The sequence below is a fragment of the Eupeodes corollae genome, chromosome 2, assembly GCF_945859685.1.
Source record: "Eupeodes corollae chromosome 2, idEupCoro1.1, whole genome shotgun sequence".
Classification (NCBI taxonomy): Eukaryota; Metazoa; Arthropoda; class Insecta; order Diptera; family Syrphidae; genus Eupeodes; species Eupeodes corollae.
Window position 1 is genome coordinate 23,299,937 of NC_079148.1, and position 24,709 is coordinate 23,324,645.

Sequence of the window (24,709 nt, forward strand, 5' to 3'; positions counted from 1 at the left end):
TAAAATTTGGAATTTTTCATTGAAGATTTTATTTACAAATGATTTTTTTTAAACCTCTGTTTTTTGTGAAGAACGGAATATTGTTTTTATATTTAGTGTCTTAATGAAGGTAACCAACTCGTTCAATTAGGTACATCTAACGCTAGTCGCGCAAACGCAACCTTTTCGAAACCAAATAGTCCGATCGTTGGCGACAGAATGGTTCTGCATGTGCGCTAACTCTCTTATAAGTCTATAGTGCTCAATTTAGAAGCCAAACAGTTTCGAAAATAAAAGTTGCAAGTGCGCGCTTAGCCTAAAAATTCACATATCCATAATAGCTTTTCCATCACAAAAAGAACGCATCCCATGGTTATATAATATATCTCAACGTATATTTAGCTGCTGTCAGATGACACCGAAAAAGTTAAGTGAACTCAACAATCCGAAAACTGTTGAACGCAGAGCTGACATATTTGATATTTTTGGAAAATGAAAAGCAAAAATCAAAACGACAAAAAGTCAAATTGACGAAACGAAATCGCTTTTCCCAGATTTTTCCTCCCGACCCGGACAAAATTAATAGATTTTATAATGATTTAATTTTAATATTCTACGTAAATTCTTCATAAAAATAAGACGAAAGACTAACCTATCTGCATTTATCACAGTGAAGATTGGCATCACAAATTAACACTAAGAACATTTTGTTTATATTTATTTGAAAAGTATTTTAAAAACAAAAGCAGGACAATGAAAATTAATGAGAAAAATCTTTGCATTTTTGCAACCACTCCTCCATATGATTACGAAGGATACCTTAATAAACGAGGTGAAGTTAATAAAGCATTTCAGCGTCGGTATTTTGTGCTCAAAGGAAACTTACTCTTCTATTTTGAGAAAAAATTCGATAGAGAACCTTTGGGTGTTATCATTGTCGAAGGCTGTACTATCGGTGAGTAATCAAAGTGCATGCTTTGAATATGGATGTTATTTGTAAAAGAAAAAAAGTTAAGATAACAAATCTTTTGTTGGTAGCAGAACTCTCCGAAGAAACTGAACAATATTGCTTTCAAATTGTCTTCAATGGCAATCGGACATATGTGCTGAGTGCTGATAATCATGAACAAATGGAAGCTTGGATGAAGGTCCTTACTTCGGCCGGCTATGAATTCAAGAGGGTTGTGGTGGCTGAGCTTCAAAGGCAATTAGATGAAATCGAGAGCACAATGAAACGTAGGTTATTGGTTTATTTATTTAAGATTCGTATTGCTTGATATCATTTCATACAAATGGCTTATCATTGTAGAACGGCTTGGCCAAGAATTACCAACATCGATACCATCAAAACCTCCGCGTACACGATCAAACCCATTCAACCGTCCTGCACCACCTCCTCCTTCCCAGCAGAGATTGTTTGACAGACCCGTGGTTGTGAATGGATCTTCAGGAATTGGTAAATATTAATTTGATTACGATATCCATATAGTTGTTTTCAGTGGAGAATTTATTGTCATTGTTTAATACAGACACTCATTCATTGGTCTCAACTAATTAAAAAGACTCAAATTCGAAGGTGTGTATAGAGACTATTTTGCTCTTTTAAAAAAGACTACGAGAGTCTTACCTAAAATAACTTTCACTCTATCTTAAGCGTATTCAGTTTTGAACATTTTTAGTACATAGTAGATATTTCCTGATTTAACAATTCTTACGTTTAGTTATTTTTTTAACAAACTGTCAGATTCAATTTTGTCTGTTACTGGCATATAATTTTCCTTTTTTTAAACTAAAAAGATGAATACAAAACAATATCAAATTGCCCCTTTTGAAAGTTAAATAAAAGAAACATAGGTTGGGTGTGGTCGATGATGTGGCTGAACGTAGCATATTGACGATAATAACTGACCCCGAAGTATTATCTACTCCACGAAGAGATAAACGATCTAATCACAGTTATCATGCTATGAATACCACCAAAAAGTTCTTACAAACAAAACTATTTGTCATACAATTTGGAGCTCATAAGAAATGGCATTTGTGGCAATGGTTAAGTTATGACTGAAGTCTTTATATTTCTTTTTTCTCCGGCGAAATATATAATAGCATTGGTAGCATTAGTTGTCCTCGAAGGTTTTCTTCAGTAGCAAAAGAAGTAGAAGTTTATTTGTGGGAGTAAATAGAACTATTAATCAAAGTATAGAAGTAAATTGAAGCTGCAAGCGACAGGTTGTCATAAATATAGCTTAGCAGGCCTCAACTGTCAATTCCATTTTTACTTGCGACATATAGGAACTATATGGCAAGTTTTGCATTCGTGCAAAATTTTGAACTCGAGATTTTAATCAAACATGATATTACGATGGTAGAGAAGTCGAAAAAAGTAGGTCCCGCGATTCCGTCCGGTCGGTTTTGTCTGTCTGTCCACGCTCCTACAGCCTAAACCATTGGGTCGATTGAGTTCAAACTTGGAAGTTAAGGTTTTAAGCAGATTCGCGTTAGGCGTTTTTTTCATTTTTTTTTAAGATCAAAAACAACAGTGGCCACCATACAATTTTTTTGGTCAAAAAACGAAAATTCGAACTTTCTCAAAAACAAACCGATAGATTTTCTTTAAATTTTCTCTAAAATTTTATTTTTGAACTTGGCTTCTTTTAATAAGAAAAACAAATTTTTGTATTGCTCAGGAAAGGTACCGCTCATAGAACCGTTATTTTGTTTTTTTAATTTTCTCAGCAACTTATAAACCGATTTCAACAATTTTTTTTCTGAATAAGCTCTTATATTGCCTTAACAATATTTGATTATCAAAAGTGCAATTTTTTATTGTTTGGATTTTTAAAAAAATATTGAATTTTATTTTTTCAAAATTCGATATCTCAAAAACGGGTTAACATTTATTTCCAAATTCAAGCGTATAGCGTATAATAACAATCTCTAAACAACTGCGTACCAAAATAATTTTTAGAACAAAATTGAAAAATTTTATATATACAAAATTAATTTAAAAAAAAAACCGCTCTAACGATTTTCAAAAAAAAAATTTCAAAAATCAAATGTTTTTTATTTATAAAATCGCATTTAAATTTTTAAAGACAAACTTATTTTTCGGGCGAAAATTTGAATCTTAAAATAGTTTTTTTTTTTTTTAATATTTTGACTGTGCATGAGCCCGAAAGAGCGCATTATATTAACAAAATTGTAATTACATTCCTAGATTTTATCTAATTTATGTATTTTTATAACTAAAATTATTGTAAATACCAACGATATGGCCGCCCATGTAGCGCAACTGTATCGGATATGTGTCTATCAGGAAGTAATATCTTGGTAACTTTGTATATGTAATTTTAAAATATTATTCTTTACGAATAAGGTTGTTTCACACATGATTTACTTTCCTTCGCCTATATAAAAGAATAAATACTTAGTACAAGTTAAAGAAACGGGCCAGAAAGAGTATATGTATTTTATATTAGAATCACTTTTTCAACGTATACACATTATACCTATCTATAAAGGTATTACGTACAACTTCTACAACTCCTGCTTACGTGTCACTTCATAATTAAAATCCAAAGCGCACAAGAGCCTGACTGTAAACAACTGAACGTAGAAACTCCATGTTAGCGCTGAAAACTTATAGTAAGAAAGGAATGTAGTATGTACCTTTTAGCTACCAATAACATTCCTTCATTATTATCATAAACTTGTCCTTATCTATCTATCTGCATACGTTTTAGACATCTACCTGCTACCTAACTAAACAACCAATAGGCGATCGCTTTACAATTTAAACATTCATGGTCTGCCTCTTTCTTATCTTATTTATTTTCCATCCTGGTTCTTCTAATATGAAGTTACAATAAAGCTATCTAAAGGAAAAAAGCTTTGAAGGAACGAGTTGAATCGCATCGTAGCTTTATACATAATAGACACCATTTTTGATATACAAAGATCGTACCCAAGTAAAAGCAGACTTATGAATGTAAATAAAAATAAATATCGGTACAAGATCCTAAACAGCTGACGTAAGCATGCAGAAGTATCTTTCATCCCCTTATTAAATACAATATTAAACCATTTTGTTTTACTTTTCCGTTTTTTATATAAAGTGCGTTGATATAAAAAAACAAAAACAAATTCATCAACCTTCATATGGAAGCAGTATATGTAAAAACATTTACAAGGATAGACTCAAATAGAATGAAGGAAATTGTGCAGACTTTTTGGGTCGAAAATTAATTATCTCCCTTATTCTGCTGGCTGCTTATGGGAATGAAAATAATATTTTTCTCTCGCTCCCGCTGAATTTCTTCGATACTAACGCCACGCCAACGACTCGGCATCTGGACGCCCTAAAAGTTTCTGCTCATGAGAGTACTATGGTTTTCATATACAAAGATCGTGCGGTTTTTTTTTGACAAATTAAATGGCATTTATATCTTTGCAGACAAACTTATTTTACAGGTATATTTTTAAATCTTATATAATTATTTTTTTAAACAGACTCTTAGCATACAGGAGCAAGTTCGTGCGACCCAGTCGTGCATTTTATTTTGTTTGTTATCCAAACAGCCCACAACCCAATAAAACCCACATAAACTGGCGGATGAAGGAACATTTAACCTCCATCTTGAATATAACTAAAGAAATATTTGGGGTTCTCATTAAATAAATGCACCTCCAATCTACATTTTCGCCTATTCGCTTCCCTACCCAATTTTACGAAATTCATAGAGATGAAAGTAAAATCTCTCAAATATTTCGCCGGCTGAATGCTTAAAAAAAATTATTCCTCAGAAAACGAATTTTAAGGTTTGAAACATAATTTCGTAATTTTGCATTTGAAAATTTTGACCTTTGAATTTTTATATACATGAATGGAATATTTCTTTTTTTAAATTTGAAGTCCTAGGGTTAAAAACATTTATGGTTATTTAAAAAAAAATAAAAGTTTAGAAAAAGTCAAAAATGGATATAGAACCCTTTCCATACGAATGTTAAATCTATGAAAACCAAACTGCAAAATAAAAGGATATAGAACCTTTATGCTTTTAACATTGGAAATTCAACGATAGCAAAAATAATAATTAAATATAAAATTTCTAGCACTTTTAATTTTTTTAAATCTATTTGTAGTGATAAAAATATAAAACAAAAGCATATTAATATAATAGCTTAGCCATTCCCTATATTACATTGGCTTAATTTTAAGTCCATAAAAAAAGTATGAAAAATGACAAAGTATTTTCACACTTTACAATTAAAAATATCCAACTTAAACTTTGGTTCTTAAAATTTCATAGAAAAATACATTCAATTTTATTCGGAATTGGTTTAAAAAATACTTCAGCATTTATAGGATTAAGTTTTAGTATTTTTTCACAATTTTTCAAATTAACTATTTTTGGTTTTTACCTTTTCTGTTTGTATCCATTTTAGTAAAAACAAAAAAAAAATGCTTGAATAAAAACCTTATTAAGAATACTCTAAATGCATTTATTTAGTTTGTGAACCTGAAGATATAGAAATAGTCTTATTACCTCGTTTTTATTTTTTTTTTAATATTAAAAAAAAATATATATATATTATGACCTTTTTTGAGAAATTATCCTTATAAACACAGCAGATATTAATTAATCAGCCCTGAAAACTATCAAAACCAGAATTGAAGCGTCGAAAAATAATCAATAAATATTTAATTAATTATAGACAGCATTTTTTTGGGTTTTTAATTAATGTTTGTACTTAAATTTTATTTTAAAAATGATTTAGAAAAATGGATATAGGGCACATAAGCAGGAAAAATGTCACTTGGTTGCAATAAATTGTGAGAGGTTACATGCTCTATATGCCATCTCATGTGGATATGAGGAATTTAAGCATTAAGCGTCTGTTTTTAAAACTTTAATAGAAAAACTGCCCCACCTCGTACAAATTTTGGATATGCGGCAAATCATCACGAACAGAACCGAAAATATGTGGTCTATGGAGCAAAACTGGTTTCTGTAACTTTATTAATAATAGAGATACAGCAATGGGAATAGCACAAAACGAAATAGAACATACGAATAAGTATAACTACATCTTTAACTCAGTTGCCCGAAAAAGTGGTCTGTGGGGCATTTAAGCATTCAGCCGGCGATTTGTAAAACATATAGCCCTATTCTGCTATTCACGTGGATCGTAAATTTAATTCAGTCATTCGATTCCCTTTCACACTGCCTTTGCATACTGATATCCATCGGGTGAACTACGTTATCCCGAACCAATTTGACATTTAAAAAAACAGCTGTTCATGTAAAAATCTTGGGAATGTTGGACAAATTGTTTTGATTCATACAAAAATTAAGTTTAATCAATCCACCTTAACAGAACAATTTGTGTAATTTTTGAAAATGAGCAGTATTTGACTTTTTATTCCAATTGTAAGCAGAGGAATAAGAGAATACTCAAACAGAGAGTTTCGGAGAAATGATAAAAATTGTCTTCCTTCCCTTAAAAATGTCAATTTTATCTTATTTATAAAACAAATATTCTAAATCTAGCAGTAAATTAGTTTTCACTCACATTTTGCTTACAAAAATTAACAAATTAGACATCAAATGAAAAATCCGCTGCATTTTATATGCGGATCTGCATTGTATAGAATGAATACTTTCACGTGAATAGAAGAATACCGCACAGTATTACCGACGTTACCGACATACACAGATTCACTTGGAATGAATAGCAGAATAATGATTACTGAAAATTCCAGTAAAATTCCCCCCGATGAATAGCAGAATAGGCCTGATAGTCTGATCTAGAATGTTGGATAGGCGCTTTTTGCTGGAAGGTTTTGCTTCGTTGCTTGGAAATCCTAAACTAGCTATCATCGAATTACGAACTGCCTGTGACTGTTTTTGTTCAATTGAAAATTTATTCAAAAACCGTTAACGGTTATTTAAAAAAAAATGTTTTCTTCTTGATTTGAAGTTTTTCGTAAGCTTTAACTCCTTTCAATTAGAGTTAGGGGAGGCCATACATTTTATTATATTTTCAAAATGAAACCAGTCCAATTTGTTAGTAAAGCATTTTCTTCAATTTCAATAGCTAAAATGATAACTTTAGTTTAATAAATTATTTAAGAACACTGTTGTCCAGCAAAGTATGATCCAACTATTTAATTTGTATGACTCCCTACATATGAAAGCATTCCCAGATTCCAAAAGTTTTCTAAATATGCCATATTTAAGAGCTAAAAGACAGTTCAGAGGGTTTTTGCTGCATTTCACGCAGAAATGTAAGAAATTTTTTTGAAACGTAGCTTTTTTCCAAAAATAAAATATACGTTTCTTGTATCCATTTCTATTTACACTAAAAACGCTAAAAAAAAATCCAGAAAATGAGAGAGGATCTAATATGAAGAAACGTGGGTTTTTTTTGACGAAGTTTTTTTGAACTCAATTTACGGGAGTCTATTTATTACTATCGCTATCAGTCTGCTTACTCGTATTTTGATCTTAAAGGAGTCAACAAAACTTAAACATTTTAGAGAGAAAAATGTTTGGAACTTGAATTTAAGTAAATAGGTGCTTTTAAGTAAATAATTTCTCTAAAAAATTAAATTAAAACAAATTAAGATACACAAATAAGTACAGAAGAAAAGTTTGAGTGGCACTCACAAATTACACGTTTGAGAATCTCTTTTCACTTCAAATCTCAAGAGATTCAAAGATAGTATAACGTTAGATATGACCCGTTTATTATCATTTAGCCATTAGTTTAACAAAAGTGTCACTTTTGCTGTTTTTGGGACATTTATATTATTGAAATTCGTGTTTAAATATTAGTTCTAGAGCATCCAAAGTAAATTCACTTTAAAAGTAGATTTATTTAATTTTTTAAAATCTTTTAAGATCTTTTGTATTCAACAGAAAACCAATTTTGAAATAAATAAAATACACGACTGATTCGCTAGAACTTGCTAATTTCTTCCAAAAAGTCTGTTTAAAAATATTTCCTATATTTTAAGATTTAAAAATGTACCTGAAAATAAGTTTTTCTCAAAAATTTAAATGCCATTTTATTTTGCAAAAAATCTAGATAAACTTACTCTCCGCAATTCCCAAATTGTTTGAAAGCATGGTGAAAATAAAGCTTGATTTTCTTACAAGTGAATATTTATCAGAAGTACAGCATGGTTTTGTATCCGGTCGATCATCTGTTACCAATTTAACTTATTTCACTTCGTATGTCACTAATGCTATGGAACAAAAATTTTAAGTGGACGCAGTATACACTGACTTTAGTTAAGCCTTTGATTCTGTGAACCACCAAATACTTCTAAAAAAACTTGAGATTTTTGGTTTTCATTCTCACTTTCTTCGTTGGTTATCGTCATATTTATCTTGTAGAACACAACAAGTTAAGATTGGAGATACATACTCTAAGGAAATTCAGTGTACATCAGGTGTCCCGCAAGGTAGCCACCTAGGTCCGCTTCTTTTCATAATGTTCGTTGACGATATTGTCTCGGTCTTTAATTATTGTGAATGCTTATTATATGCGGACGATCTGAAAATATTTTCAAAAATTTCGAGTTTTGACGATTGTCAACTTTTGCAATCTGACATTGATTCTTTTTCAAATTGGTGTCACATCAATAGCCTTAAATTGAATATCAAAAAGTGTAGCACGATTTCTTTATCCAGAAAAGCTCATATTTTTTTATTCAACTATGCAATTGAATCTGTGGGTTTAGATAGGGTTTCAAGTATTAAAGACTTAGAAGTTATTCTTGATTCCCAACTTTCTTTTAAAGGTAATTTAGATTATTTGGTTCAAAAGGCCAAGTCGCTAGTAGGTTTCATAAAACGAAATGCAATAGACTTTAAAGACCCTTTCGTGTTATTATCCCTGTATATATCTCTCGTCAGATCAATTTTGGAATATGCTGATGTTATTTGGAGTCCTATTTATATAGTTCATTCTGATCGGATTGAAAAGATTCAAAGACGATTTACAAAATATATATTTAAGAAAATTGGTTGGAACTTTAGTCCTAGTTATGAGGCTAGATGCCAATTACTTGGAATAAAGTCGTTACAATCAAGAAGAAAAATTCATAGTGTAATGCTGATTAGAGACTTACTATGCTACCATATTAAATGTCCATCTCTTCTTTCCTTGGTACCAATCTATGTTCCCGCTAGGTCTATGAGAGCTAGATTCTTCTTATTCCAAAGAATTCACATGACAAATTATGGTAGTAATGAAACTTTATCAAGATCTATTATATATTTCAATGAAGTGTCTTCAAATATTGACTTTTTTAATCTTAATCGTAAACAATTTAAAACTGAAGTATTATATTTATTCACTTTTTAATTTGCTCTTGGAGTGCTTATATCTATTAGCTGTAATATTGCTTATAGATTAAATAAATAAATAAATAAAAAAAAATTGTATGGGGACTGCTGTTATTTTACGTATGAATAAAATGAAAAAAAAAATGCCTTACGCTAATCGGCTGAAAACCTTAATTTCAATATTCAATAATTCACAATTGTTTGAACTGTAGGAGCCAGGAAAGACAGACAGACGGATGGAATCGGGGTACCCACTTTTTTCGACGTCTCTACCGTCGTAATGTCGTATTTGATTTGACTAAAACTTGCCATTTAGTTCCTTTGTGTCGCAAGTAAAAATCACTTCAATGTTTACTATTCATGTGTGTCAAAAAATGTAATAATAAAATTAAAGGCTAGTTTAAGGAATTCAAAGACAACTTAATATAAAATTGATGTTCTCTTATTCAAGGTTGATTCTTATGAACCTGAATATTTGCTCTTTTTCTTAGAAACAATTTTCATAAAAATAATTTAAAGCATCACTAAAGTTTTTTCAAATTCTAAATTGAGTGAAAACAAAAATTTTAGTTGGTTTTGACAGCAAACCACTTTTTGGTGAATGTCGTTAAATTACTAATAAATCTATAGATGAAATCTTTACTTATACAACTTAACTGTTTAAGCTTTATGGCACATATAACCCCCCCTAGATCGTCAGTTGTACAAAAGTTGATGAATTTGTGCTGCATTTTTGGAAAGGACTGAATTTCCGATGCATATTACGTTCTTGGTCGAGTCCTCAGTTAAAAGTAGTACTTTTAGTAACAAAGTTTAAGGAAGTAAAATACAAATGTTGTTTTGGTATACAAACAAATAAATAATTTTAAATATAATAGGGGTCATATTCATTAACGCAATACAATTAGTTTTGAATTTAAGGGAATTTCTACGAAAAAGCAAACAGTTTATCTCCCCTACGACCGAGCCGGAGCCTGATTTGCTAAGCGTAAGATTTTGAACGTTTTCAAGTTTACACAATACACAACACAATTAATGTATTACTAGTAGCCTTAACTTGTTTAAATTTTAAACACGGCAACCGAGCGTTAGAAAAAAGCGGTTAAAAAAATAATTTCTATATACTTGACTGTGCATCTGAAATTGAGTTCAAGGGTAAATTGCTGGGTATTCCAGAAAGTGCGAGTAATATGGGTGAACTTGATGGAACACGGTAGATTCAACATTCTTAGTCGACAGAGTATTGCTCATAAGAACATCGGTCAAGCAACAAAATAATTTAAACATTGCGGCCGTGTTCGAGCGCTGTAAAAGTTTCGATAATAGTTACATCACCTATCATTTTCAAAGCTATTTTTTGAATACTGTCCTTGTTGTTTTAGAGGCCACTGTTCAAATAGGCGAGTCATATTCAAAACCGTATTTCCAAAAACATAACAAAATAATATTGGATCAGCCAAGTTCTTCACGAAGTTCTAATCTCTGAACTTCGGGTTTTCGAAAAATTAGAAATCAATTGAATGATTTTTAATCCTCACTTCTTTGTCTTGAACATTTTTGGATTCGACTTTCCTACTATTTTCTATTTTTATTTAACTATCTTATAACTTAGAATGTAGTAGTCATGCCAGAGGTCTTGGGTTCGATCCCTGCCTATGCCATCTTAAGTCTTTTCACGGGTACTGCCTCTTGCGAGGATTTGACAAATTCTCCAAGAGTAACTCTTGTCATGAAAAAGTGCTTTCTCAAATTAGCCGTTCGGATTCGGCATATAAACTGTAGGTCCCCTTCAGTCCTGACAACATTACTCGCACACAGGAATGGTTGAGAGTTGTAAGTCACTAGGCCCTATTTATCAACGGACTGTTGCTTGTTATTTATTTGTAACTTACAATACTCAGGCGTATAATAAATAAATTGACCAAAAATACTTTCAATAATTTTCATATTGAATTTTCATTATATTCAACGTTTATGAAATTATTGTGAAATGGAAATTTAGTTTTTGAAATGACATATCAAAGTCAACAATAATTTTCTAACTTCATCGCGCTCATCATTAGAACTCGTGAAATACGTTTAACTGCTCTCCAAGAAAAAAAGGTTAATTTGTGCGTACGTACAGTCAATCAAATTCATATTCGTACACTCTATTCTATTTAATACAAACTTAATTTGTATCCAAAATTGCATTTTCATTCAATAAATTTGAATTGCCAAATTTTTTTAAGCATTAACTTCATTTATGCAATTCATAAAAAATTAAGTATTTAATGCATTACCAACGTTATTGGTCATCTAAAAATATTTTCCTAAGAACTCACATCAAATTCATATTCGTACAGTGTTTTCTTTATTCGCAAAATCTTCTTTCATCATTTTATTGTTTTCGTAATTCGATTGTGTGTCTTAGATTTATAAAAAAAAGTAAAAATTAAAAAAAGGGGAGAAAACAGTGCAAAACATCGGTTGAACTGAGGAAAATGATAATAAAGTACCATAATGATGGTTAGTTAGTTAGTTAAAGAAACTTTATTCATAATATTTCAATTGTATCTACAATAAATTTCATAGTTTAATATGGTTTGGCTTAAAGCCGTCTACCAGAATGACATTATAACAATATTATACATTTCTTACTAAAATAGAAAAATAAAATAAAATTTAAAATTTAAAAGTCGCCTTCGACTATTCGGGTTCTATAATTCAGTGCCATCGTTGTGTATTTATACAATTTCTCCCAACCAAGACTTCCATTCAAAATACTTAAAACTTCGCTCATAGTCATTATGGATTTAACGAAGAATCTGACTCGAAATTCACTTAGAATCGGGCATCTGGCAATAAAATGATAAACATCTTCTCTTTCCTTGAGGTTGCAAATATTGCACAAAATAGGTAGGTCCGGACGATGTGGAATGTAGTTAAGGTTGATCATTTCCCCTCTTACTTTAAATATCGTACTTATCATTGAAAGCGGTAATCTGTTTAAGAAGTAGGAGCTTCCTTGCAAGTTGTAGTCGAGCTGGCTATATATCGTCCTATACTGAGAAGATTGAGCCTCCAAGGTATAACCACTGTAAGCTGAGCGCGCTACACCACCCAGTAAATTTTGAAACATGTTTCTCAGAATAGTGGGTCCGATACCTGGTTGAATCTGTAACCTTTCTCCACACTCAACGCCTATTTCTTCCCATTTTTTGACGAGGTTGCCTCTTAAAGTAATTATCGACTTGAGGATCAATTTGGGTAGTCTTGTTTCATTCATCTCCAGCAGCTTCATTATATAATCGAAGTGTATTTTTAGCGTATTTAAGAATAACGGTGGCATTGTAGTTTCAAGGTGCACCATGTAATTTGGAGTAGTTTAAGAAAATATCTTTGAAACTTTTCAACAACCTCAAACTGCCAGCAACCCCACACTTGAGCACCATACAACATGATAGAAGAAGCAGTGGCACGAAATATCTGGATCTTTGTGCTATGGTCCACAAACCTACTCTCTATACAACGTCCCCAGATGGAAGAAATAGCTCTCTTTGCCTCAGCTAATTTAGTTTCGAAATGTTTTTTAAAGTTAAGGTTAGCACAGATCAATACACCGAGATACTTATACTCTCGAACAATTTCCAAATTCTGACCCTTGTAGGTCCACCTTTCGTTTCTCGAGTATCTTCCACTTCCATCCCTGAAGATCATCATTTTAGACTTTCCAAGGTTAACAGTCAGGTTCCAAAGATCACAGTAACGCTCCAGACGGTTGATCATGAGCTGCATTCCGTCAACTGATTCCGCCAGAAAAACTATGTCGTCAGCGAAAATGAGGCACGGTATTCGTAAACTTCCGAACTCAATACCCCCTCCCACTTCCTCGACAATGTCATTTATAAACAAAATGAACAGCAAAGTTCTCAAGACACAACCTTGCCTTACTCCCATTTCCGCTTCAAAGTCCTCTGATGTAAATTGTCCGTCCCATACATAAGACACATTGTTTTCATACATTGCTTTCAGCAGATTCACAACTTTGCTTGAGATACCCAAGGTATAGAGCTTATAGAATAACGCTGCACGGGCAATGGAGTCAAAAGCAGCTCTGAAATCTACGAAGAAAGCATATAGCTTCTTCTTTTTGCTTTTAAAGTAATCGGCAATGTGAAATAAGGTGAAAATCTGATCTACAGTCGAGTGGTTTTTCCTAAAACCAGCTTGGAACATGTTGAGTATGTTTCTGTCGTTAACCCACTCTGTTAGCCTTTTAAAAATAAGTGCACTGAATAACTTCACTGAAGAATTCAAAAAAGAAATGCCCCTGTAATTCTCGGGATTATCGTACGCACCTTTCTTATGCAGCGGATAGATAATTGCTTTTTTTAAACAGGCTGGCACCTCTGCGGTTTCGAAAATTCTATTGAATTCTTTGGTGAGTGAAAACAGGTACTCGGACGTACAGTTTATATAGAATTCTGAAGGAATCCTGTCATCTCCTGGGGCTTTACCAGATCTGGTTTTTTCTAAAGCAGTCCGAAGTTCCAGCACTGTAAACGGTAAATCAAGGATATCGTCTAAGAAAACCGGAGCAGCATATTGAGGCAGGGGTGAAAATTGCGCAGTGTTAAGTAAACTTTTAAAATAATCCTGAAGCTCGGTTGCGTGCAGTGAAGATCCTATTCTACTGGGCCGTCCGTTAATTGCTTTAGCCGCTTTCCAGAATTCTGCCGAAGACATCGCTGAGTTTAAGCGTTGTATGGATTGTTCATCGTTTTGCTTACGCTTGGCAGAGCAGATGTGTTTGTACTCTTTGTTCGCAGACGCATACATAGTCTTAAAGACATGCAAGTTATATTTTCTCAGAAGCTTTAGTAAAGTAAATGATTTTTTTCTTGCCTTAAAGCATTCCAAGTCAAACCATTCTTGTTTAAAATCATTCTTCTGCTTCCAGTTTTTGGTTACTGGGACTGCAGTTTTCATTATGTCAGTAAGTCTGGTCATGTTTAAATTATCACCCTCTGAACTATGTTTTCTCAGTTCCTCATTTAAATTAGTTTGGTAAGCCCGTACAAAATTTGAACTATTACTCCAATGTAGCTTTGGAAGGAGCTCAAGCGACTTGGAACAAGATAATTTATAATTATGGTAAATCATTGAAAGAAGTATCCGACCTTGTTGACAGATCAAGATCAACTATCCAATCAATCGTAAAAAGGTATCGTTCGGAAAATCGAATCGAAAATATGCCAAGAAACACTACACGCGAAATTTTCAACTCGTATGATAACCGCCTTATCATGCGCGAAATCAAGAAGAATACCCGGATCAGTGCACCGACACTTGCTGAAAAGTTGCGACAGGAACAGGAACTGCATTCGCGATCTCGGTTTTAACGGTAGAGTTGCCTGAAAAAACCGTTCATAAGTTCTGTGAACAGGTTAAAACGGCTAAATTTCTCAAAAGAGCACCAATCAAAAGATTTTGACTATTGGAAAAAACGTAATTTTTACCGATGAGTCACAGTTCAATATATCTGGCTCAGATGGACGACAAATGGTTTGGCGGAAACACAATACGGAGCTACTTCCGGAAAAAAACTGTCGCAACTGTCAAGCATGGGGGCGGTTAAGTGATGGTTCAGGGTTTTTTTTGCGGCTGGGGTAGGAAAATAACATGTAATTGAAGGAATTATGGACCACAAGAAATATATAGAGATTTTAAACTTAATTTGGGTGAAAGTGCACGTAAATTGGGTCTGCAAAACCACTTCACTTTTTACCAGGACAAAGATCCCAAACATAAGGCACATAACACCAAGTTGTGGCTGCTTTATAATTGAACTAAGGTCATGGAAACTCCACACCAATCAACGGATATTAACCCTTTCGAAAATGTATGGGACCATTTGGACCAGAAACTGAGGAAACTGACCATAAGGAATGCAAGAGAGCTTTAAGAGCAGATTCTGCAAGAATGGGACTTGTCCAGTCTATGTCTAATCGACTCAAGCATGTTATTAAGAACAAGGGTTATGCTACAAAATATTAAAATTTGCTTATATTTATGTTTTTTCTGCGCTAAATGAAATGTACGAATATGAAATTGTTAAGGCCCAACTATAATCAGCCTTATCGGCAATTCCTTGGGAAATATTTCTATCACGGAATTTTTCTCTTCTCGGGAACACATTCCTCCTATCAGGAATTCCTGGCGGAATGCTTTTCCCTGGGAATAAGTTTTACCAACATGAAACGAGAAAAAAAATATTCGAAAATAATGTTCGAACAGTTTAACATTTCATTTTAAAGAAAAAACAAAGAAGTTAGCTTTGATACAAAATAATTACATTTGTTAAACATTAAATTAAACATTTATAAAAATGCAAAGAATATCAGTTTTGTTGTTATTAGAGGAAGAAGAGTCAAGAAGGCGAAATGAGCCGAGAGCCATACGACGCAATTTGAGAGATCATTCTAATCCTTTGGAGCTTCCACAAGCACTGTATTTTGGAAAACCTATTTGTTTGAATCATCACATTTGTTATGAGTATCCTTTATCCATAGATTTCACAATTACTATAGAGTTAGTAAGCCGTTGTTCAAATATTTGGTCGAAAAACTGTCTGATTTTTTGCCTCATGCAAAGAAACCTGGTGCTGTTCCTCCTTATATAAAAATAAGTGCATGTTTGCCCTTCTTTGCCGAAGGAGGCTATCAGACAGGAGTGGGGAAGGATAATGAAGTTGGGTTGGCTTTAAAATTAACATTTTTTTACAAAAAACATCATTGAAATCGTAAACCACTCACTTTTTTCCACTCAGCAATTGATTTTATGGGGGGCCCAATGGAGTTGAGGTCTTGTTCTAGCCGATTCCAAAATTTTTGGACATCATCCTTGCTTTTATTAGTAAAGCCATTTGCAATGTCCGGATTTTTTTCCATTGAGGAAATTAATTTTTCTATTTGTTTGGAATTTGAAGATTTACACCTTAAAAATTCAATTATTTTAGTTAGTTTTTATAGTTTTGTTTATTTTTTATAGAGATAACTCACATATCAACAGACAACTTTCTGGATTCCCTTGCAAAATTGTAACGGAATATTTCTCAAGAAAGCGAAGGAAATTTCCCATAAAAAATAGTTCACGATAGGTAAATATTTCTCGCAGAATTTTTCCCTAATTTCGAAATTAGTTTACGATAGCTATTTTTCGAATTTGGGAAAAATTTCTCGAGAAATGCGATTCACGATAGCCCTGAAACATAAGCTAATGTCAAAAACCCAACGGAAATTCACTTAAATTTGCGAAATTACTGCATAGCCATAATGAAATTTTGCTCACGTATCTACATGTCAGATTATACTTATGCGGGGAGCGACTAGGATCGCTCTTGCTAACGAAACTGAGAAAAATTGAACGAAACGGAGCTAGACTCCATTATGTTCACTCGTATTAAGATTCTTTGTATTCGCACGTTTACTTATGCGCGCATATGCTAGCTTATGCCTATTATACGGCCCTATCGAGGTAACCGTCGGAGCGGAATTCTCTCCGATTTCCTCCGAATCGGAGGCATTTTGCTTCAAGGTTCAAGGTAGTTGTCCGATCAGCTGATCGGGCATTCTCTCCGACAAAATTCAATGCATGCAATTTGCATGCGATGCTTTGCGATGAAGTACTTGTTTTGTTTTATTCTTGACAGATACAAACATACAATTTTCCGAAGTCCTCCCACAAGTTCTTGTTGCGGAAAGTGTTTTCTTTTTTTAAAAAATAGTTTTAAGAACCAAAGACAAACACCATGAAGGCTTGTGATATTTTTGTTTTCAAATATATAAATTTATTTTTAATAAATGTTTATGTATCAAAGTTGAGTTGAACTATTTCATTTCGAATTGTAGCTGCTTGGCTTTGAAGCAAATTAGTCTGAATTTCATGAATTTCTTTTTCTGTATTGTTTAAATCTTCATGCTCGAAAATTTCATAACTTGAATCAAAATATAAACATACATATGTTGTGTAAAGCGCAACAAACGTTAACGATTTGTGCAGATTTCAAAGGTGCATAGTGCAACTGTCTTGCACCTAACAAGCAACGAAATCTGCTTTTCGATAATCCTATTGAACGTTCAACTATGTTACGAGCTCTTCTGTGACATATATTAAAACGGCTCTCTGCGGTCTGCGGTTTAGGAGTCCTGAATGGTGTCATAAGCCAGGGCTCCAATGGATATCCTGAATTACTTACAAAAAGAAACAAATTCAGATGGTCTGTATTGTTGTAAAAAAAATGTTTACCCAGCAACCAGCTATTTCTTGTACTTAAATGATTTCTTTCGAAATACCATCGTTCAGGACTCAAAGCCCAAACATGAGAGTCATGGTTTGCTCTTATTCTCATCGACTGGCCAACTGATCATTGAAAATCTTTTCCAACACCAAAATCTGAGGCAAGCTTCTAATTTATGTTCCGGAGTGACACAATCAGACCGATGATTTGTTTTGTATTTGTGTTAAATCTGCTCCAAAACAAAAGCAAACGCATTTCTATTCAGGCAAAAGTTTTTCTTGAATCTGGAAGAGAATCTTAGAATTATTAGAAGATAAGAATTAGATTAGAAAATAAGTTTACTTGCGCCGCGTCAGATAGTTTACTTATATTGCTTTCATTTCGCAATTTTCTTCTATTTTCTTTATTTTGCGCCCTAATCTCATTTGATTCAGCGTCAAAAAATAAACCAACACTATCCGTTTCTTATTATTATTGCTTGTATAAAGTAAAATAAATAAATAAAACTTATGTTTCAACAGTTTTTTTTTTTCAAATTATTCTTTTTCTTTGACACTTCAAATGGGAACAAAAACATATGTTTGAAATAGGGACGGGACTTTATTCGATAGTTTTGATTTAAAAATCGTTGCATCTAATTAAATGTCTTAAAAATGCTAGCATATTATAATTGAAAAAATTACTTTTTATAAGCAATATATTACATTCTGCCACCCATTTTTGTATGGTTTAAAACGCTTATTGTCTTTATTTTATAACATATTATCGAGAATATATCGGTTAATTTGCACATCTCTGCCTTAAATTTATATCCATCGCATTGCGTCGTCTCATGTCCGTAAAATTTCTTGCGATGACGGCTACCTCAAACCGGAATTCAATCTCCGAAAAGGATGCGTTGCGGAGAAAGTTCCGCTCCGACTCACGGTTACCTCGATAGGGCCGATAGTTGGGCCTTTACTTGTTATTTGATTTTTATAGTTCGTGTTATTAAATGTTCTTTGTTTGTTGAAATATGGCGTTTTTCTTGTGGTAGACAATAGATGGTATTCAGATCTTTAATATAAGAAATAAATTAAATTATGATCGTGAGTGGTTCTTGACAAATCCGAAAAAAATTAAGTTGTTAGCTGCTGTACGGGATTTCGAAATCACCGGAATACAAACTGGGAGCGTTATAGGGAGGTACTAGCACAACTGCTTAATCACAACCTTCTTAAAAGCTCCTCCAGTAAAGATGAACTAGACCTTTCTGTAAATCATCTCACCGAAGCCTTAAATGAATCAATGAGATCTTCATGCCGTGTAACCATTTTAAAGGGAAACCTCATTGGTGGCATAAAGAATTAGAACCATTCAGAAAGAGCTGTCGTAAACTCTTCAACAGATCTAAGTACACTAGATCTCCTTCTGACTGGGACTTATACAAACAAGCTCTAAAGCAATATAAAAAAGAATTAAGAAAGATTAAGAGGTCTTCTTGGAGAAATTTTTTGTGGTAAAATAGAAAATACTTCAGAAGCCTCAAGACTCAGGAAAATTCTCTCAAAAAGTCCAACAATACCTAGTGCTTTAAAAACAGAAGCAGGCACGTGGACTATCACAGATGAAGAATCTCTTAATCTGTTATTAGACACCCACTTTCCAGGTAGTTCTAACATACTCAACGACTTAACATCAGAGTCTCAAGCTTCTACAAGCGATTTAGTTGATCTAATAACGCGGGAAAAACTGCAATGGGCCATAGACAGCTTTGATCCATATAAATCTCCAGGACCAGATGGAATCATTCCGGCCGAACTACAAAAATGCTCAGACATGATTATTCCACCATTGGAAATCATTCTGACAAGCTGTGTAAGGTTGAGATATATTCCCAAAGCCTGGAGAATGGCAAAAGTAGGCTTCATTCCCAAAGCAGGGAAACCCTCACACGTTAACCCTAAAGATCTACGACCAATCAGCCTATCATCCTTCCTTCTTAAAACCTTGGAAAGATTGATTGAAATTTATATCAGACATAATTTAAAACCATGTCTCATTTCCACAGCTCAACATGCTTACTCTAAGGGAAAATCAGTAGAATCAGCACTTCACTCGCTGGTACGTACTATTGAACATTCCCTCGAATACAAAGAATATAACCTGGTAACGTTCCTAGATATTGAAGGAGCTTTCAACAACGTCAGTTACCAGGCGATCACAACAGCAATGGATAAGCTGAAATTAGAGAAGTCACTCATAGATCTTATAAGTCTCATGCTCAAAAGCAGGACAATAATTTCTAACATGAGAAGTTTTACTACCACCAGATCGGTGAATCGAGGCACTCCCCAAGGTGGAGTCCTTTCGCCTCTTTTATGGAACATGGTAGTAAACGACTTACTTACAACATTGGAAACAGAAGGTTTCAAGGTGATTGCCTACGCTGACGACGTTGCGATATCCGTATCTGGGAAGCACCCCCAAGTTCTCTCGGAACTCCTACAAAATGACCTAAACAGGCTAACTAAATGGGCTAATCAATGTGGATTGGACGTCAACCCACACAAAACAGAATTAATACTCTTCTCGAGAAGATATAAAATTCCTCAGATTAGCCCACCCAAGATTAAAGGAATACCATTAAGCTTTTCCGACCAAGCTGAATATTTGGGCCTCATTTTAGACAAAAAACTAAATTGGAAGGCAAATATTGATGAAAGAGTCAAAAAGGCTACTGTAGCGTTTTTGAATTGTAAAAAGGCCATAGGATCAAAATGGGGCTTCTCCCCAAAAATAACCCACTGGCTATACACTTCGGTAATCAGGCCGATACTCATTTATGGAGCCGTCGTATGGTGGACCGCACTGGATAAGATGGTAAATCTAAATAAACTCATTAAAGTCCAGCGGTCAGCAGGTATGTGCATCACAGGAGCACTTCGCACAACACCAACCGCAGCACTGGAAGTGCTTTTAAACCTAACACCACTTGACATCTTCTCTAAAAAGGTGGCTGCCAACTCATGTGTAAGGCTTAGAGCCACCTCTCAATGGCCCAGTAACAATACTGGACATGCAACTATTCTAGACAATTTCAGATCTATCCCAGATCGCTTAGACTATACCACCCCAAAAATGGTATTTGGTAAAAGATTCCATGTGTCCATCCCTTCAAGATCCTCCTGGGAAGAAGAGGGACCCCTGGAAGACGATGCGGTACACTTCTATACTGACGGTTCAAAGACCGATCACGGAGTTGGAAGTGGTATCTTTTCAGAACAACTGAATCTCAGTCTATCCTATAGACTTCCCAATCAATGTAGTGTATTCCAGGCAGAAGTAATGGCGATTAAAGAAGGACTATCCTGGCTCAAAGAAAAAGTTATATCTTGTAAGGATATACGAATCTTCTCGGACTGCCAAGCCGCTCTTAAATCTCTCGCGTCTGTCTCCACAAACTCTCGAACAGTCCACGATTGTCAATCATCTCTGAAGGAGATGACGGAACAGTTTAACATTCACCTCATTTGGGTGCCGGGCCACAGAGACATTCCGGGAAATTGCAAAGCCGATGAGCTCGCCAAAAACGGAACACTTCTGCCTTATGTTAGACAAAAACATAACATAGGAACACCACTTGCTACATGCAAATATCTTCTCAAGCAATATGCTTTAGAAACAACAAATACTAGATGGTCACAAAGTACCACCTGCCTGGCAACCAAGCAAATATGGCCAAGTATTGACTTAAAACTGTCAAAAGGCTTGATATTACTAAGCAGACAAAGTATAAGCTCTACAATTGGAGTAATAACGGGACACTGCCTCATAGGTAGACATGCTCTAAGGCTAGGGGTCTACACAAATGACTTCTGTAGAAGCTGCATGGACGAGGAGGAAGAGGAAACAGTCCAACACCTTCTATGTACATGTCCAGCACTCTCCATTAGAAGGAATTACTTTCTCGGTAATCCCTTCTTCGATAATACCAGTGAACTGGCAACGATTGACACAAAACGTTTCTCTAACTTTATTAAAAGTACAAAATGGTTTGTTTAAATTCATTACTCTCCCATGAGTAACCTCATTAGTGGTATTACAATGGACCCTTGAGGTCTACGTGTGTAAATGATATCTGGACAGCCACTCCAACCTAACCTAACCTAATCTAGCTGCTATACGAATATCAGTTTGATTGACTGTACATTTATTATTTAAATTTTGTTATTGTCTGTATTTAAGTGAACCGCAGTGTAAATATAAATGAGCATTTGGCGATTTCGCAAAGCGATAACAGTTCTAAATTCACAACACATGTACCTATGTGAAAATAATTTTTGTTTACAAGAGTTCCGCTAGGTATGCAAAAGACGAATAAATCATACATACATAAGTAAATGATAGAAATAAAATTAATTTGTGCCAGAGAGACAACAATATTTTGTTTCACATAAACAAAACCAACCTCAATAGGTACATAGAATGGAATTCAAATAAATCGATCATATTTCAGTTTTGTTTCATTCAGTTTCCTATAACATTATTTTCGATTGTGTACTTAACAAAATTGCGCGTCGTCGTTGTCAGGTTAAACATTTATTTATGAAATAAATCGCTGCTGATAAGAGCAAAATATTACACCACAACACTCAGCTGTCATAAATTTATACATTTAACTTTATTGTGATGGTGTCATGGTCCACTCCGCACCGTCATGGAAATTCTACTTCAACTTGAAATACTAACTTTTCTTATTCTCTCGAGTTGTGTTACATTGTTTGTTATTAATTTAGTTTTTCTTATAATCTGGTTGCACAAAATCTACAAAAGACATCTTATAACATCCAATGGCTTCGTATCTTTTGCAGAATCAACACCATCAACATGTTTAGTCAATGCTGCAGGATCATCACATAATTCAATGGAAACAATTGGTAAACTTACCAATGCCAAAGCAGTATTGTCAACTAGCCAGTTATTTGAAAAAATGCATCAGCATTTTCGCAATGATGTTATGATAGACGTTGAATTGCATCGAGCGGCAAAGGAACTTGCAGCAAAGGAACTAGCAGCGAAGGAGCTAGCAGAAAAGGAAGTCGCCGCAATGCCATTAATTGATATTTTGTTATCGTAATCTCTGTATGTAGGGTGCATACCTAATCTATGTGTTGAATTTTTTTTATTTTCATTTTTAATTATAATTTTTCTGTTTTATGACATTAATTCTAGTTATTGTATGCTTTTAGTTTGTAAATAAATTAATAATATACAAATATATTTTATAAAATTTTGGATTATGTGTGTGTATTTGGTTGGGTGAAAATTTAAAAATATTGGCTGTCAAAACTTATTGAAAAAAAAGGATAATTTGTGAAAATTTGTTGTTATTAACATTTTTGCATCACTACTGTTGATGGGTCGTTTCCTAGCACTTATTTTGTTCCAGCTTTTTCTGAGAAGATCTACAAATTTTCAAAGGAGAAATCAGAACTGGCAATGTTTATTTTTCAGAATCCACGGACTTATAGCTTAGAAAAATCTTTGAAATGAGTCTCTCTCATGAGACCAGTAAAATAAAAATATCTATAATAAATTTATTATAAAAAAAAACTTAACTGGAATTCATACCTTTGTATATGAAAACTATAGCACTCTCATGGGCAGACATTTTTAGGGCGATAGGATGCTGCCGTGTCATTGGCGGTAGTATCGATAATGGAGACATTTATTTGTAAAGAAGAAGAATATGGGGATAGTTATAGTTATAGTTAGTTTTGTATATTTTTTGTTTCAGGATGTGGGTTTGATCTCACATTCAAATATAAGATATAAAGGGTATTGGTAGGTATAGGAAGGCATTTCATAGGGAACTCCTACTAGTATCCGGTCAGTGATAATATCGGTACCCTTGGCACTTTGTGTGAGATTAGTACATAGGTAGGTACAGTTTCTTATAAATATATAGTTTAAAATTAAACAAAAATGAATTCTTTATGTTGCTCCAGGTAATTTGAATTAATTTTGTTGTAGGTATAATTTTTAATTTATAACAGCTATTTCAATGTAAATACTATAATTAATGTAATAAGATCTGTTATTTTGTCTAAGATCGACTATGGTTTAGCGATTTATAGTTAATGTTTGAAGTCATCCACCCGACTTATCACATCAGGAGTATGAGGGCTTTTCGTACAACTCCGATTCGGAACCTCTTGACAGATGCGGGATTACCACAGCTTATTGAAAGAATCGAATATCTTAAAACGGCTACGACACAAAAAATAAACTGCTCCAGAAGGTCACCTATTCACAAAGATGCAAACAAAAATTATAAAACGAAAGAAAACCCCAAGACTTAAATCAACGTTAAACTCTCCGCTTTAACATCTGCAAAAGAACTTGACATACCTATTGCCATTCAAAATGTAAACTCAGCCACCTATCCGCCCTGGAACTTACCAAAAGAGTCTATTCTCACCAATCTTAGCAAATACACCATAACATCCACGATAAACTCATCTCGAGAAGTGGGAAACTAAAAATTGCATGGATCCCTGCTCTAAATGAAGTTAGAAGTTCATTCTATTCCTACAATAAAAGAGACTTAAGAAACAATACAAAAGAAAACTAACTGGTTGAATTATCACCACACCTACACCAAATTTAACCCTAACGCTGAAAAAGCCAACTACCCTTAAAACATATCAAATAATAAGATTCAAAATATACATACGATTGCGAATGGGTCACACCAACCTGACGTATAAACAGCTCATCACTAAAGAGATGCCCCCGCTCTGCCACTTCTGCGACGAAAATCAAACGCTCATCATAAGTCATCTATTATCATGTACTCAAATAAATTTAAAAAGTCAAACTATAGTTCACAACAAATTATCAGATCTTTTGACAGGAGCCACACATAGTAATGTCAGCACTTAATTTGGAAAAAATTTTGTAAAATTTGTTACTAGCTGAAAGCCCTAGCAGCTCCAGCTTTATATTTTAAGATCAGCTCTATTATGGTTGTCAATTATCAATACGCTAGTTGACATTTTTCAATGAAATTGATAAATTGGTATTATCGTTGTCAGCAATCAAAATTTTT

General features: G+C 33.7%; 1 protein-coding gene across 4 annotated transcripts; it reads left to right on the forward strand.

The window, feature by feature from the left end:
• Positions 1 to 436: 436 nt before the first annotated feature.
• Positions 437 to 22,893, forward strand: LOC129946954 (sesquipedalian-1). Of its 4 annotated transcripts, none has more exons than XM_056057338.1 (4): positions 437 to 934; positions 1,018 to 1,215; positions 1,289 to 1,435; positions 22,470 to 22,893. In XM_056057338.1, the coding sequence occupies exons 1-4, from the start codon at positions 733 to 735 to the stop codon at positions 22,733 to 22,735; spliced, it is 813 nt and encodes a 270-aa protein (XP_055913313.1). In that variant the 5' UTR covers positions 437 to 732; the 3' UTR covers positions 22,736 to 22,893. The 4 variants fall into 4 exon arrangements, 2 of the variants coding, with proteins under 2 accessions (XP_055913313.1, XP_055913314.1); XM_056057339.1 differs by having other exon boundaries at positions 440 to 934; positions 1,021 to 1,215; XR_008781667.1 differs by lacking the exons at positions 437 to 934; positions 1,018 to 1,215; positions 1,289 to 1,435 and adding an exon at positions 20,684 to 22,074 and having other exon boundaries at positions 22,470 to 22,607.
• Positions 22,894 to 24,709: the final 1,816 nt, after the last annotated feature.